At 37.7% G+C, this 14,046-nt stretch overlaps 1 protein-coding gene across 1 annotated transcript; it reads left to right on the top strand.

Annotated features, from left to right (window-relative positions):
* The first annotated feature begins 720 nt into the window (after positions 1-720).
* nfkbie (nuclear factor of kappa light polypeptide gene enhancer in B-cells inhibitor, epsilon) lies at positions 721-13,752 on the top strand. The gene is made up of 6 exons (XM_036582206.1): positions 721-1,399; positions 6,801-6,903; positions 9,414-9,624; positions 10,534-10,622; positions 11,747-11,995; positions 13,407-13,752. The coding sequence occupies exons 1-6, from the start codon at positions 1,044-1,046 to the stop codon at positions 13,470-13,472; spliced, it is 1,074 nt and encodes a 357-aa protein (XP_036438099.1). The 5' UTR covers positions 721-1,043; the 3' UTR covers positions 13,473-13,752.
* The last annotated feature ends 294 nt before the right edge of the window (positions 13,753-14,046 follow it).

The raw sequence follows: 14,046 nt of genomic DNA, 5'->3' as shown, positions 1-14,046 counted from the left end.
TAAAACAGGTATTTAGATATGTTTACACATACACTTAGATTTAGCTGCGTTCATGTGTGCTATATATATACGGAAGTCCAGAGAGATCGTGAGGTAGTTATAATTTTTTGCACTGTTATCTTGAGGTCTCAAGATAACAAAAGTTACTTTCTCGAGATCACAACTTAATTTTCGTGTGATCTCAAGAAAAAAAACAGCCCCTCCCCCACCCCCCAAATTACATGGATTTGTTGAACTCCATCCTGATTTAATTTGATGAAGGACTGATAAACTAGGTATTGGAATGTGGACTTTGGAAACTAACACTCACGCACAGAACAATGGATTGTTGATTTGTATTCATGATCATGTTAATGTCCAAATAAGTAGCTGATTACTCTTCAAAAAAATTTAATTTATATTAATTATATTAATTAATTTTTTTATATGCATAGATCATTTCTATTTTTAGCATGCCTAAGCCGATCAGACTGCATTGCAAAATGTGATTACATTTGTCCTGAATGTCTCTGGCTAAGTTCCCACTGAATAACACAGAGGTGGTGAGTGTCATTGTGGATCAGTTTGCGGGGAATTCCCCCACTGCACACAAACATTCGGCTCAAACCAAGCCCATCTCATTAGCCCACAACCAATAGGTCATATTTCTTGTGTCTGGCCACGCCCACTTCAGCGTTTACCCCGCCCCCTCCTCGCTTTCTCTCTCACTCTCTCGCTCTCTCCGCAGAGTTAGAAGGCGAGCTGGTAGTTTCCTAACCGTCTTTTTAACGGTCCTCTAAAGCTTTAACCTTGTCAGTGACTCTCAGAGAGGAGTTTTCTTTACGTTTACTTCCATTTCTGTACACTTTCCCTTCCAGAAAGTTACAGATTTAGTTTATGGAAGTGGAACCTCGTGTGTTTTACGTTTGGGAGAGGAAAAAGAGAAGCTGGAGGTGGGCATGAGAGAAACGTCGACCGACTCGCTTGGTTTTACAATGGCGCGGTGATCCTCAGCTAAGGAGTCCGATCAAAAACTAGCACCTTTATTTTGTTTATCAGACACAATGGCGAAAAGCGGCGGGGAGAAAGGGAAGCTAGACTTGTTGGAGGACAGTCGGACTGACTCTGGTATCGACTCTGGTATCGACTCGTTCAGATCTTTTACCAGAGACGATCAGTACAACAGCGGTAACGTTATGTCTACAGGTTCTGTGGTCGGAGAGCAGGAGAAGCTGAGCGTGGTGGAGGAGCGGCTGGACTCGGCCTATGGATCCTCCTCGATCACCTCGATCACGGTAGACAGTCTGGGAGAAATCATAGACAAATGCAGCATTTCAGAACCGTCGAGCGCAGAGGGGAGTTCTGAATACACCGAGGAGGAAGTAAACCTATTAGCAACTGTCACAGAAGATGGAGACACGTAGGTTTTAAACTTTAAATCTAACAGTTTTGTGCTAATATTAGTGCTGCTGCTGGGCGGAACGGATGAATTTCAGTATTTTATATTATTTTTCCAACAGTAGCACGGAAACTTATCTACGGATGGGCGATAATGTGAAATCGCGATACTTTAAAGTATTTCACGAGAAAGTTGGCTACATTGCGATGTCTTCTGAATTAGAGGTGGGCGATATGACAACAAATATAAGAGCCACAGTATTTTCTAAAACTAGCATGCTAAGTTATCTTAGGTGGGCAGTAATGTAAAATCGCGATACTTGAAGACATTTCACGATAACAATAGTTACATCATGATATTTTTTTAATTAGAGGTGGGCAATATGGCAAAAATATAATATTGAGATACTTCATGAATTACAGTATTTTCCAAAACTAGCATGCTAACTTATCTAAAGTGGGCAATAATGTAAACTCGTGATACTTGAAGACATTTTACAATAATATTAGTTACATTAAGATATGTTATGAATTAGAGGTGGGCGATATAGCAAAAATATGATATCGCGATACTTCAGGAAATTTTTTCAATACATGATGTGTCACAGTGTTTTGTTTTTGAGACATCTGATCAGGTGGAACTGAGATAAATGAACCTACGTTTTACAAAATACTGTCAAAAACTGAACACAATGATTTTTATTCAGTATTTGGCATACTCAGGACTAATTTTGCTCTCTTTGTAATGAAACATTCAGTTGGTCAGTGTTCTAACTACTAGTACTGACAACATCCATGATGTTTTACAGAAAGCATATTGTATTGTGACATAATGTAGCACGATAATGATATATATTGCCATATTGTTTAGCCCTGTTGTGAATACAGTGGCTTTAATGAAACATTTTGCATGTTGCATTGCACGAAATTCACTTAAACTGGTCTAACTATGCTCTTTTTTAACGAAATGATGAAAAATGCTATTAGTAAGTCATGTTTACAATCAACAGTGTCTGCAATATGTTTAGAAAAGCATATTGTGATGTAATTTAATCATAATATCAATAACGTATCGTCATATTGCCCACTTTGAGTGTCATGATTAACATATGATGTTTAGGTTAGCATGAATAAAGTTAATGAGCCCATGCTTCCTGAATGCAGCTACTCTATGCTTAAAGGTCTTGTTTTGTTCTGCTTTCTTAAAGTTACACCAAAGGGGACCTTACAAAGAAGTACTGGATGCATTAAAAGCAGACAGAAGCCACATTTCTAAAAACAAAACGCACTGTTTGTTACATTTTTTGTGTGTTAATTGACCTGCTTTACTTTCGCTATGTATCAGTACAGCTAAAACAGAAATTCAATATATAATGCAACACATTACGCTGATATTATACTGATATATATATATATATATATATTACAGTATTCTTCGGAACTTCTAATATTGTATTGTGTAAAGTAAAACTAGTTCCTTTACAAAGTAATGACTGTAAATGCTGTAAAAATGTATAGAAAAACTCCTATTTCCCTGTAGACTTGCAGTCCAGCCTCTTAGTATATCTATTCTTCTCTTTTTGGATCCTTTCGGTCTAAACTTAAGTGCTGAAGCTCCAAACTGAGGAAAAAGCAAATTACTTTCTTCATGCGTATACTTGATTAGAAGTATGATCTTTTGAGAATGTTGAGGAATGCACCAACGTTGTCTTTGAGTACATAGTTTCTAACCACCTCTGCGGGTCAAGGGGGGTTACAGTGTGGAAGCGTAATTGCATTTTTCATTGAAAGACTTCCGCTGAAAAATAGAGGCAGGCTTGGTTTTATTTGGTTTCAAACCCCAAAAGCAAGCACAGACGGCTGTTGTGTATTTAGAGGTTTTGACGTGCTGGTTTAGGTGTTGTGATCTCATGTAGGCTCAGCCTGGCCTGGCATGGACTTTCTAACAACAGGGTGTTGGATGTGCACATGGAAAGCTGTGCCTTCTTGTGTGGGGATTTTTTTTTTAAACTGGCTCTGGGGCTAAAATTAGCCCTTACATCAACAGTGTTTCCTCTGTCACTGTTTTGGACAAACTTAAACTGTTTGGAGGTACAATGGGAGATTTTACTCTGAAATGAGCAGATCTTCTTTAAGATCTTCCTTCATTTTGTGTGTATATGTGTATATATGTAATGTTTATGATATATAAGATGTGTGTATTCAAAGAAAGCTGATTTTAGATACTTTGGCTGAGTTTCAGTAAGTGCACATCACTTTATTTGCCCCATTCACATAGTTTTACAGATTTAACAGATGAACTTGGCGGTCCTTTCTCCTTATAGTGTTGTTGTTAAGATGCCTTTGTTTGTATATGTATGTTGGATAGATAGATAGAAAGTGTTTAAAGATAAACCTTGAGAGGTTTGACTTCTGTGGCTTTGTGTAAGTCTCAGCAAGTGCACATTATTTGCTCTGTCCATGGCTTTACATATTAATGAAATGTCTTTGGTGATTCACTTTCATGTGTGTGACTGAACGGTTTGCAGTGTTTCTGATATAACTCTGCAGGCCTTCACAGAGGTCTAGAAACTGGATCTCTTATCGGTGGCGCATCTGTGTGAGAAAGCAGAAGTACACACAGCGGCTGCGGAATTCCCCAGCGCTGGGCTGGAAACGCATTCTCATACCTCCCTCGGTAGAAAAGAACTTTTGTTTAAGGCCTTCTATTGCTCGTACAGAACGCGCATACGCCACACATCAGAAAACGACATACAAGATGAGTTAATGCTTGTTCTGATCTCTGAAAACCTTTGTATATTTCAGTGTACAAAGTACCTGTATAAGACTAACACCCACACTGTCTGCTTCATCAGCTTTCCTTTTTCCTCTTATCATTGTAGCCTTCGATGTGTGCACAAAGTTTCTCACTATTGATCGGTCCTTATCAAATGTTACGTAGGTGAGAAACAACATGGATATGATCGTTTTACCTGTGTGTGTATGTGTAGCCAGTGTGACCTCTTTTTATTTCCGCTGTCTCTGTTTCTGGGCCACGAGGAAACTTTTTTTCACTTTACTCCCCCCTTCAGTCATCAGCAGCACTGAAACTCAATGAAATCCCCCCAGTCATTCCCTACGGGTGAAACAATTTCCCACTTAAAGGCCTGAATTTCACTTCAGGCCTATTGACAAATTTCCTCTCTCTGGAAAAATCCCGTTCATTCCCCCACTGCCTTTATCTTAAAGAAACTTTTTTTTTCCACTGATGTATGTGTGAGTGTGTAGCGTTCATGAATTGATTGGGAAGTGACTTTTTTCCTCAGACTATTTCCTTGTGTGTTACTGTAACAGTGAAACAGGTCTTTACTCGTACAGAGCAGTATTCCCTGTGAGCAAAACAGCTATGGTTTAAGTGCCATGTATCCAGTATCAGTTTCCTTAGTTAGGGATAGGCAATCACTCAGTTATATCTTATGTAAGATACAGTAATGATGCATTGGCACCAACAGGCTGTAACCTGTAAAGTAGTAAAACTCTTTACCACAAACTTAGCACCATATTGCTGCTGGTGACAGAATGATTAGGTGAACGTTTTTTTCTGAGTAATACTGTGAATGTGATTTAAATTGCAATTGTTTAAGTCCAGGCCTGTTTTTTGGCCATGAATACCAGCACATCTACTTTTCACGCCTGAGGCTTGAGCACTAAATATATTGTGCCAGACTGTCCGTTAGGTGTGGATGTATTGTCATGACGTGGGTGTTTGGTTGCTTCTGATTGGTCTAACAACTTTGCAGGTGGCTCTTTGGTTAAATTTCCCCTTTAAAACATACTTGTTGGTAGTGTTAGCCAAATTAAAAACTAAAGCTCTTGCGAAATCAACAAAACAGACGCATTTAAAGAGCATTTGATGATTTTGGCATAATAGTCATGTAACTTTAGGGGATTTAGAGTTTATTTTTTTAGTTTATGAGCTGCAAAATGCCTAGAGGAAAGGCTCGTCATTGCCTGTTGAACTAATTGCATCAAATAAGATTGGTTGGAATGTCAGCTGTAACCACATTGATGGCTAACATGACCACAAGGTTCTTAGTAATGTAAAGTTTTTAATATTTCCTTTTTCAAAGCATGTTTTTTAATCATAAATACAATTCAAATAAAATAAGTAACTCTAAATTCTGAATTTTGGCCACAAGATTAATCAGCTTGGTGACTGGAATGGCCAGTATGTCCTTCCATACAGGTGAAACATTATTTCCCTCCAGGGCTGTTGACAAATTTCCTCCCTCTGGTTCCCATTCTTTTCCCTCCTGCCCTTATCTTAGTGAAATCTGTCTACCCCTGCCTAGAAGACTGGCTGATACAGTAGTAGATATTTAGGTTATATTGTTATGATATTTGTATTTCTGGCAACAAGATCTGGGTAAAATGGCAAAAATATAACAACACTGTACTTTAGGACATTTTCACGATACATTATATGCATTGCAATATTTAGTTTTTCTGAAGTTTAAAAAGTTGGAATGGACCAGCAGTGCCACATATAAAAATAATGTCTTAAATTGTGAGTGCCATGACTTTTATTTATTGTGTTACGTACTGCAGTTCGCTATACGCAGCCATTTGCTCTTTGTAATGAAACATGCTGTTGGTCAGTCTTTATGTACTTAGGATATTTATGACATGCTCAGAAAAAAATATTGTGACATAATGTGACATCACATTTTAATATTGTTGTATTGCCCATACCCACTGACAATAGCTAGGCTCACACATAGTATATCACTATATGTAGACATCACATGTCTTATATCACTCATTAGTAGTTTCAGTGACTTGGAATTGAGTTTACGTCAAGTAAAAGGTGGGTTTGTAAGTGAAATGATGGCCTAAGAGGCTTCCGTAAAAGAATTGTGCTGTGTTTTTGTCAAGTAAAAGCAGGTTTGTAGGTGAAAAGAAAGCTTAAGGGGCTTCTGTAAACATTTTTGTGGTTGTGTACTATTTCCTGTACTCTTAACAAGTGTCATAGTGTAGGCTTCCTCCTTGTGTTTTGAATAGGCTCCATTAACTTTTCTCTGGTATTTCACCTGAAGTGTCCTGGAGTTCGCTGGCCAGAACCAGCTCTGTTTTAATGTCCGGTTTTCCACGAAGCGAATTGTGCTGCGAGTCCTGATTTGACTGTCTGTAAAGAAGTTCCAGCGTTGCGCAATTCTCACAGGCCTGTCTGCCGCATGGCCTAGCACCACGCTCATGCTGCAGCAGGGTGTGAAGAATTTCTTAGTATCATTTATTTACAGCATACTTCTTTCCACCAGTGATTGTGAAATACTTTCCTTTGTTTGTGTGTGGTCTTCCCCCTCACATTTAACTGTGCTAAACTTACCTCTAATGCCTTTTAACCTGAAGCTCTTTCTTTTGTTGTGTTTCTTTTCCCTGTGCAGAATTCTCCACTTGGCCATTATCCATGAATTGAAGCCGTTTGCACATGAGTTGATAAGCCTGTTCCCAAAAGAGGTCCTGGACATTCAGAATAACTTGTATCAGGTAAATGTCAGACACATCCTTCATGACCATGTGTTTTCACTGGTCTTAGTCACAGTGTAGACATACGTACACCCTCATACACTTTCATTAAAGGTGAAACGTTTTGCAATGTATCCAAGTGTATGCATACTTATTGTATTGTCATTGGCCTTGTCCTTGCTATTGTGAGGGAAACTCCACCTCAGCCAGAAATGAGAGTTATGATACGCAAGTGTTTCTCAAGTATTCAGATATCATTTGGCAATACTGGGTTTATCCTGTATTCTGCTGTTGTTTTTAGTGCAGTTTTAAGGTCCCATAACCTACATTTTTCTTGCCTTATATTTAGGTCCACTTTTTGTATGGGTGATAAACCAAAATGAGTTTTTCTTGTAATTTATTTTTACATGACCATATTTTGAACTGTGTGTATATGTGTCTATGTATGTGCGCACACACACACACACACACACACACACACACACACACACACACACACACACACTCCCCATACCATGCCTTTAAGATTGATATATATCAATGATCTCTGTTCTGATTGGCTGCCGTGTATTGTGCCTCATTTAAAAGGCAGTCTGGGCTGAAATACATATATATATTTCTTATGTTTTGTTACTGCCTGGGGTCAAAAAAGAGCCCCAAATAACAGCAATGTACAAATTGTGTACAGGACATTGAAAACATATCATCATGTTAATTTTATGTTATGTTGTCCCCATTAAATTAGAAAACGTTATTATATATGAAGAATGATGCCATGATTTAGAGATGTTAAACACTGAATGGGGTCACATTGACCCCAAAGATCATAGGAAGGTTTAAAAAGATTAAATAACATCTACTTCAAAGTTTAATTTAAAAGAAATTGAGGAAAATTCAGTTGTCCATGATATGGGCTCTGTAAGTAAAAAACATCCAGAATGCCAACAATATTTGCAAAGAATGCTGACAGAGTGTGGCTGTAGTATTAGTGGCATGGCAAACTCTTTTTAATGGTGTTCTAGATAAGCCTGCAAATTTTGAGGCAAGCATAAATATTCAGCCTGAAAGTTAATGCTAGTTTCACAGTCTCGGGTGAGAGGCCTGCAACGTCTGAAATAGTTAAGAAAAAGAAGTTATCTGAGGCGTTCTGCAGTATGTAAAAAAGGAGGAAACTGAGTGAAAAGGCAAAAGTATTGCAGTCAGCATTTAAAACTGTGACTAATGGAAATGCTGTTTTGAGCTGAGATTACCGACATCCACGTAATCACGACGGGACATTGGTCATATTAGTCACATCAGCACAGTCAACATGCACTCCTACATTGAGTAAGCTGTGCATTGTTGCTCTCGTTTTGGTGGAATCTGCTAAACTTATTTCAGCATCCACTTTTGTTATCGAAAGATAGTGGTCAAGATAAGTTGAGCACAGGATGTAAGTGGTTAACATTTGAGATGAACTTCTACAGGTGCTCCTTTAAATTAGACTTCTTATAACATCCATTAAAATTTAGAATTTATGATTTTGTATTATGAATGGAGCTCATCAGGAGGATTAAGGTTAAATCTCTATCCTGCCATTCTGAGTTAATTTGCATTCCTTTTCACAAGTAAAACTGTTCTATATTATTCAATTTCGTTATTTCATAAATTCATTCAAATGTAATCCTGTAAGTGTGCAATAAGCTGTATAAAAGCCTGCTTGTGTTTGCACCACATGGATAGAAATAACAATTTAAACAGCAGGTTTACAGGTCATGTCTTCAGTTATTAGGCCTAGTAGATCATTACTATAGTCCCCTTTTAATGGCATTTTTTACATTTTCTGAGGGTCAACATCTAGCTTAATTAAGAATGACAGGATGTTGTATGTTTTATTTTAACCCTTGTTTATGTTTGGGTCAACATAACCTGTTTGTGTGACATTTAGTAGTTATTTTGTTCTTTTGTCATGTTTTATAAAACAAGATGTTGCATACATTTCATCGCTGTCCAAAGAAAACCATGTATGTCTATTTTTGTAGATTTTTATTTTTCGTGTTTCAACACACCAACTATCCTTTACGTTGTGTGAAAATATTATGATGAATGGACCAATAGAAATGCTCTAAAATCGCTTGGAATAAAACCTCTTTTATGTTAACTTACATTGAAAGGTAAGTGTTTTTTTTCCTTCTCCTGTAAAGTTACTATTTTGGAGATACTTGTTTTTCTTTGGACAGTGACGATTTGTAGCATAGTCATAGATGTGTCTGCCCCACTGCATATGCAAGCAGGATGAAAAATACTTGACCACAACTTTTTAAGAATGGAAAAAGAAAAAAACACAAATTAACCCAGTTTATTATTCAAATTTCATCAAATAGGAAAAAAAATAACCCTCCGTCTTCAGTGTATCAGATCAAACCCTGACAGACCACCTACACATCAAGATAGTAAAGCATAGCTTTAATATCTGAAGCATAATCACCTGTGTTTGTGCCAGTGTTGCTATTTCAGGGTCAGACATACAAACAGCCTTCTTTCTCATGCAGACGCCAATGCACCTGGCTGTGTACCTGAACCAGCCCGATGTGGTGAAGGCCCTGGTGGAGAACGGGGCATGCCTGGAGCTACAGGACCAGGATGGAAACACCCCGCTGCATGTGGCCTGTGAGCATGGCAGACTAGAGTGTGCCAATGACATGATCCTGGATATTTATAACTCCAAACTGGCCCAAGTGTTTGAGACACAGAACTGGAGAGGTACTACACTCATGATTGTTGGTGTGTGTGGATGGATGGTTGGTGGAGTAGAAGGATGTTTCGGAGTCATCAGTCACTGACTTGTAGCAGCAGGGAAGGCAACACGATCTCTTAATTCAAGAGCTTAATTTAGTGCCTCCTCCTTCCTGTTTGCGTCTCAGTTCCCAGTGTTGGAGCAAATCACGTTGAAAGGAGAACATTGTGCACTGTAATGCAAAGATTTCAATGAAAGTGGAATTGTTTTCAGTTTGTCACAGCTTTTTTTCATGAACAGAAACAGAAACACAGCAATAATAGAAAGGAGGAAGTCAGTAAAGAGATGTTTTGGAATTACCAGGCCTGTTGACATGACAACAGGGTGGTTTGCATGTCATGAATATACAAGGCTGGCAGATAACCACTGTCAGTAATCAAAACTAGCCATCTGGGTGCTGCCTATCAGAGTAAAGTGGGCTGGGAGAAGAAGGGGCCACACACAAATGACTGAGTCTTCATTAATCAATAATAAATTCTAGGAGTTGTATTATTTGGGGGTTTCTTTTTTTACAAGATGGTACAGTAGGCATTGAAAAAGTTCTGTTAGAGAACTTTTATCTGTCTGAGCCAAACCAATCTGTAGATAATTAGAGGTCTGTAGAATAATTTTTAACATTTTTACAAGCTAAATATCAAAAATTGAGTTGTCTTGACCTCAGAATTGAAAATCATATCGGACCTGAAAATCTGTGGTCATTACCCCTCTAGTGCACATGCATGCAAACATATGATACAATCAGAATTTCCTTACTATTGCTGTATTGAAAAATGCATCGTATCAAGACTGCATCATCCTGGATGAAATTTTGAATTCTGTGGTTCAAAAATGTCAGTAGCTTTATAGTATTGTTTTTTTTTTTCTTTAAAAATCAGGTCTCTCTTGCCTCCATGTTGCCACACTGCACAAACAGCACCGCCTCATGAGGCTCCTGATAAAGAAAGGCGCAGATCTGAACATCCAGGTGAGTAGAGCTTATTTTATTGTGTCTTCCATCATTAACAAACTTGCCAGTTTGTAACGTGTGTTTTAAGGTTAAAATAATATTATGTGATGTTGAGCCAGGTGACCTTTAGAATGCGTATAGAATAGAGCACCAAAAACATCAGCCTTTCAGAGAATATCTTGTCTTTTTGTTGTGAGGGCGCACACACTATAGGATGAGGCAAAGAGAGTTATAGCCAATATCACTGCTGTTGGGACCATGTCTCATGTCTCCAAAATAGTAATTTTACAGGTTAAAAAAAAACAAAAAAAAACAACTTTTTTTACTTTGAATGGACGTTAATCTAACCTTTTTTTTCCAAATAATTTTGGAGCTTTTCTATCGGTCCATTCATCATGAAAATTGAGTACGTTGTATTGGGCAGCTGGCGTTTCCAAATTCTGTAAGTACAAAACGATGAAAATAGGGATATATTTTTTTTTACCAGCAGCAAAATACATATATGAACATGTGTATATATATGTGTATCACATGACACAAACAAAGCTAAACTGGACCTGATCAGTTCTGGTGAAAACAAAAGAAAAAAAACGGGGTTGAGAAACTCCGATATCACAAAGAGAGCTGGAGAATGTTTAAGTACAAACTGGCAGGTGACTTGAAATTGTAAAGAAAGTGCATTAACATCTGGATCTGTACATTAAAAACATGATAAATGTTGCTTTCTGACACTCGTTCAGTTTTGTCTGTGACCAACTTACAGTGCAGGAACATTTTGATTTGTAAAAATCAAGCATGTTTAAAAATATCGGAAGGCCCCTGATCAGGTTCACAGAGCTCATTCGCAAAGCTAAAGACACCCACGTCCTATTGAGCTTTAGGAACACCTTTACAACATCAGTACAGGAAAAAAAGCTATTGAATTATTAATATAAATGATTTTACAGATATATCAAGTCAATGTGTATTAATGTCACCATCACATAAAAAAAAACACTAGACACTTTTATTCCATCTGCAACATTACATGCCACTTTGAAGGCTGTAACAGCTCTTTACCCTCTTATAGAGCTTGAGAGGTTAAAGAACTATGTCGCTACACCTGTTTTTCTGACCTGTCACACACTTTTTCTGCCCCTTAGGAAGGTACGAGTGGGAAGACAGCGCTACACATCGCGGTGGAGCTGCATGATGTGGAAGCAGTGACTCTGCTGCTGAACAGGGGCGCTAATGTGGATGCTGCAATGCTGAACGGCTGCACCGCTCTTCACCTGGCTGTCGGCCGGCAGGATGCCACCATCACCACCCGTCTGTGCCAAGCAGGAGCCGACAAAATGATCCGGAACATGGAGGACGAGACGGCGCTGGACCTTGCAGATGGCAATGATGATGTAAGAATTATTTATATTGGAGGATAGCTAAAGCAGGCCAAGAAAGTGGTGCAAAATGTGTTCACCTTTGTAAAGTGACCCCATAAATCTGCACTAGTAGGCTCTGGAACGCTGAAAACAGAGAAAACATGGTTTATGTTTTTCATCTTATTTATGTATTTTGTTGTATGCTGGTCTAAGTGATATACAGTGGTGCTTGATTTGAAATCACAACCCACTCATTTTTAATTATTGTATACTAATGTGCACTATAATGCAAAGTGGAGTATTGTAGTTTTAAAGTGCAAGGCTGATTAATATTGACTGTGCACCAGAATGTATTCGCCATTGGACAGTGACCTGTATCCGTTCCTCCCAGCTGTATGTAAGTTAAAACCTAGGCTAGTTATAATCTTTACTAAATTCAAACTGTTTTACCACACAAACTAGTTTTTACATTGAGCTTAGTAGTAGCTAGATATTTAGATGTTCCACTAAGCAGGTTGTAAGAGTAAGTAAAACCACATAGAAAATAAAACATGACCTGACCTTTTTGGTTAAGATTTCTTAGGATATCATTGTCGTCAAGTTAAAATGATGTATGCATTAGTCAAAAGGGTAACATAGCGCTTTTTTTGCTGCTCTTGTGAATTTTGATCTTATTTCTGCTCAGAAGCTGTTATGACAGCTGACACTCATTAGAATAAGCCTTTATAAATGTTTATGTAGGTTTATATACACACTTAAAAAAGATGGTTCGTCAAGGGTTCTTTAGTAAAGAAAATGGTTCTACATAGATTCATGTACATTCATAGAACCCTTTTCATAATTAAAAGGTTCTTTGCATCATAAAAGAGTTCTTCAGATTGATAGAGAATGTACTATTTTGAAAAGGGTTCTATATAGCACCAAAAAGTGTTCTTCTATTGTTACGATATCAGACTTGTTACAATAGAAGAACCCTTTTTCATTTCAAAATGGGTCTATATACAATCTAAAGAACCCTTTAATGATTCAAAGAACCCTTTTAATCATGGAAAGGGTTCTTTGCATGTTCATGGTTCTATATAGAACCATTTTCTTTACTAAAAAAACCATTAAAGAACCATCATTTAAGTGTGTAGGCATCGCACAGCCTTAAGAATGCTGCCCTTCAATGAAGTGAATTACCGTTAATTGCTACTAGCTAAGACATAATTTTAGGATTTGTGGTGCAAGTGAATTTAGTAGAAGGATAGTTTGAAACTAACTAGTGTAACTAGGGACTTCGTGAAAACTTTATGCCCAAATTAAAGTACATGCTTATGCATTACCGGTGTAACCAAGTCTTTGCTCTGCAAAGTTTTACACACATTCTGAAAATTCAGGGTGGATTCCCAGTGTGCCATACTGCATGTGAAAACTAACACTGTTTCTGCTTTTTGCCTTTCAGATACTTGCACTGTTCCCGTTTGATGACATTCAGATCATGGGCAGAACTGTTGGTGTGAACTTCTGAGACCTTTTTCGGACGGATGGGAGAATTAGTGTGTTCAGTAGAGTAGACTCCAGTAAACAAACTAACTATGGCTTTGCTTTTAGTGCCTTTTTATAGCCCAGCTTTTGTGTGCTGTAGATGTTAATTTATGTTTGGGATTCATGCTTGTCAGAATCCGTCATTCAGTGTCAAAATAATCTAGAATGATGAAGTGAAGAATGGCGTTTGTAAACAGGCTGAAATGTGTGAACATGTTGGATGTGAGTGAAAAACAGTAATAAATCCCTATTTCCTATTTTTACATAACAATGTCAGTGATTGGTAATGACAGCTTGTCTTCATGGGTGCAGCAAAAAATCTTACACTACTTTGATGAAGTTGTTAAAATAAACTGAAAATTCAGTCTATATGTTTCTTGTCAAATACCGCTAAAACGCCGTCCACCCTGCTGCTGTACGATTCTCAGTTTTCAGTGTTCAGATCATTAACTACTTAATCACATCATGTAGATCATGAAATATAAAATATACTACCGTTCAAAAGTTTATAATCACCATTTTCTATGTACTACTCTTTTATAAATTTAATTTACAAT

Source organism: Colossoma macropomum, unplaced genomic scaffold (assembly GCF_904425465.1).
Source record: "Colossoma macropomum unplaced genomic scaffold, Colossoma_macropomum, whole genome shotgun sequence".
NCBI classification, from domain to species: Eukaryota; Metazoa; Chordata; class Actinopteri; order Characiformes; family Serrasalmidae; genus Colossoma; species Colossoma macropomum.
Note: the sequence above shows the minus strand (reverse complement) of the source record. Positions and strands in the feature narration are given on the sequence as shown.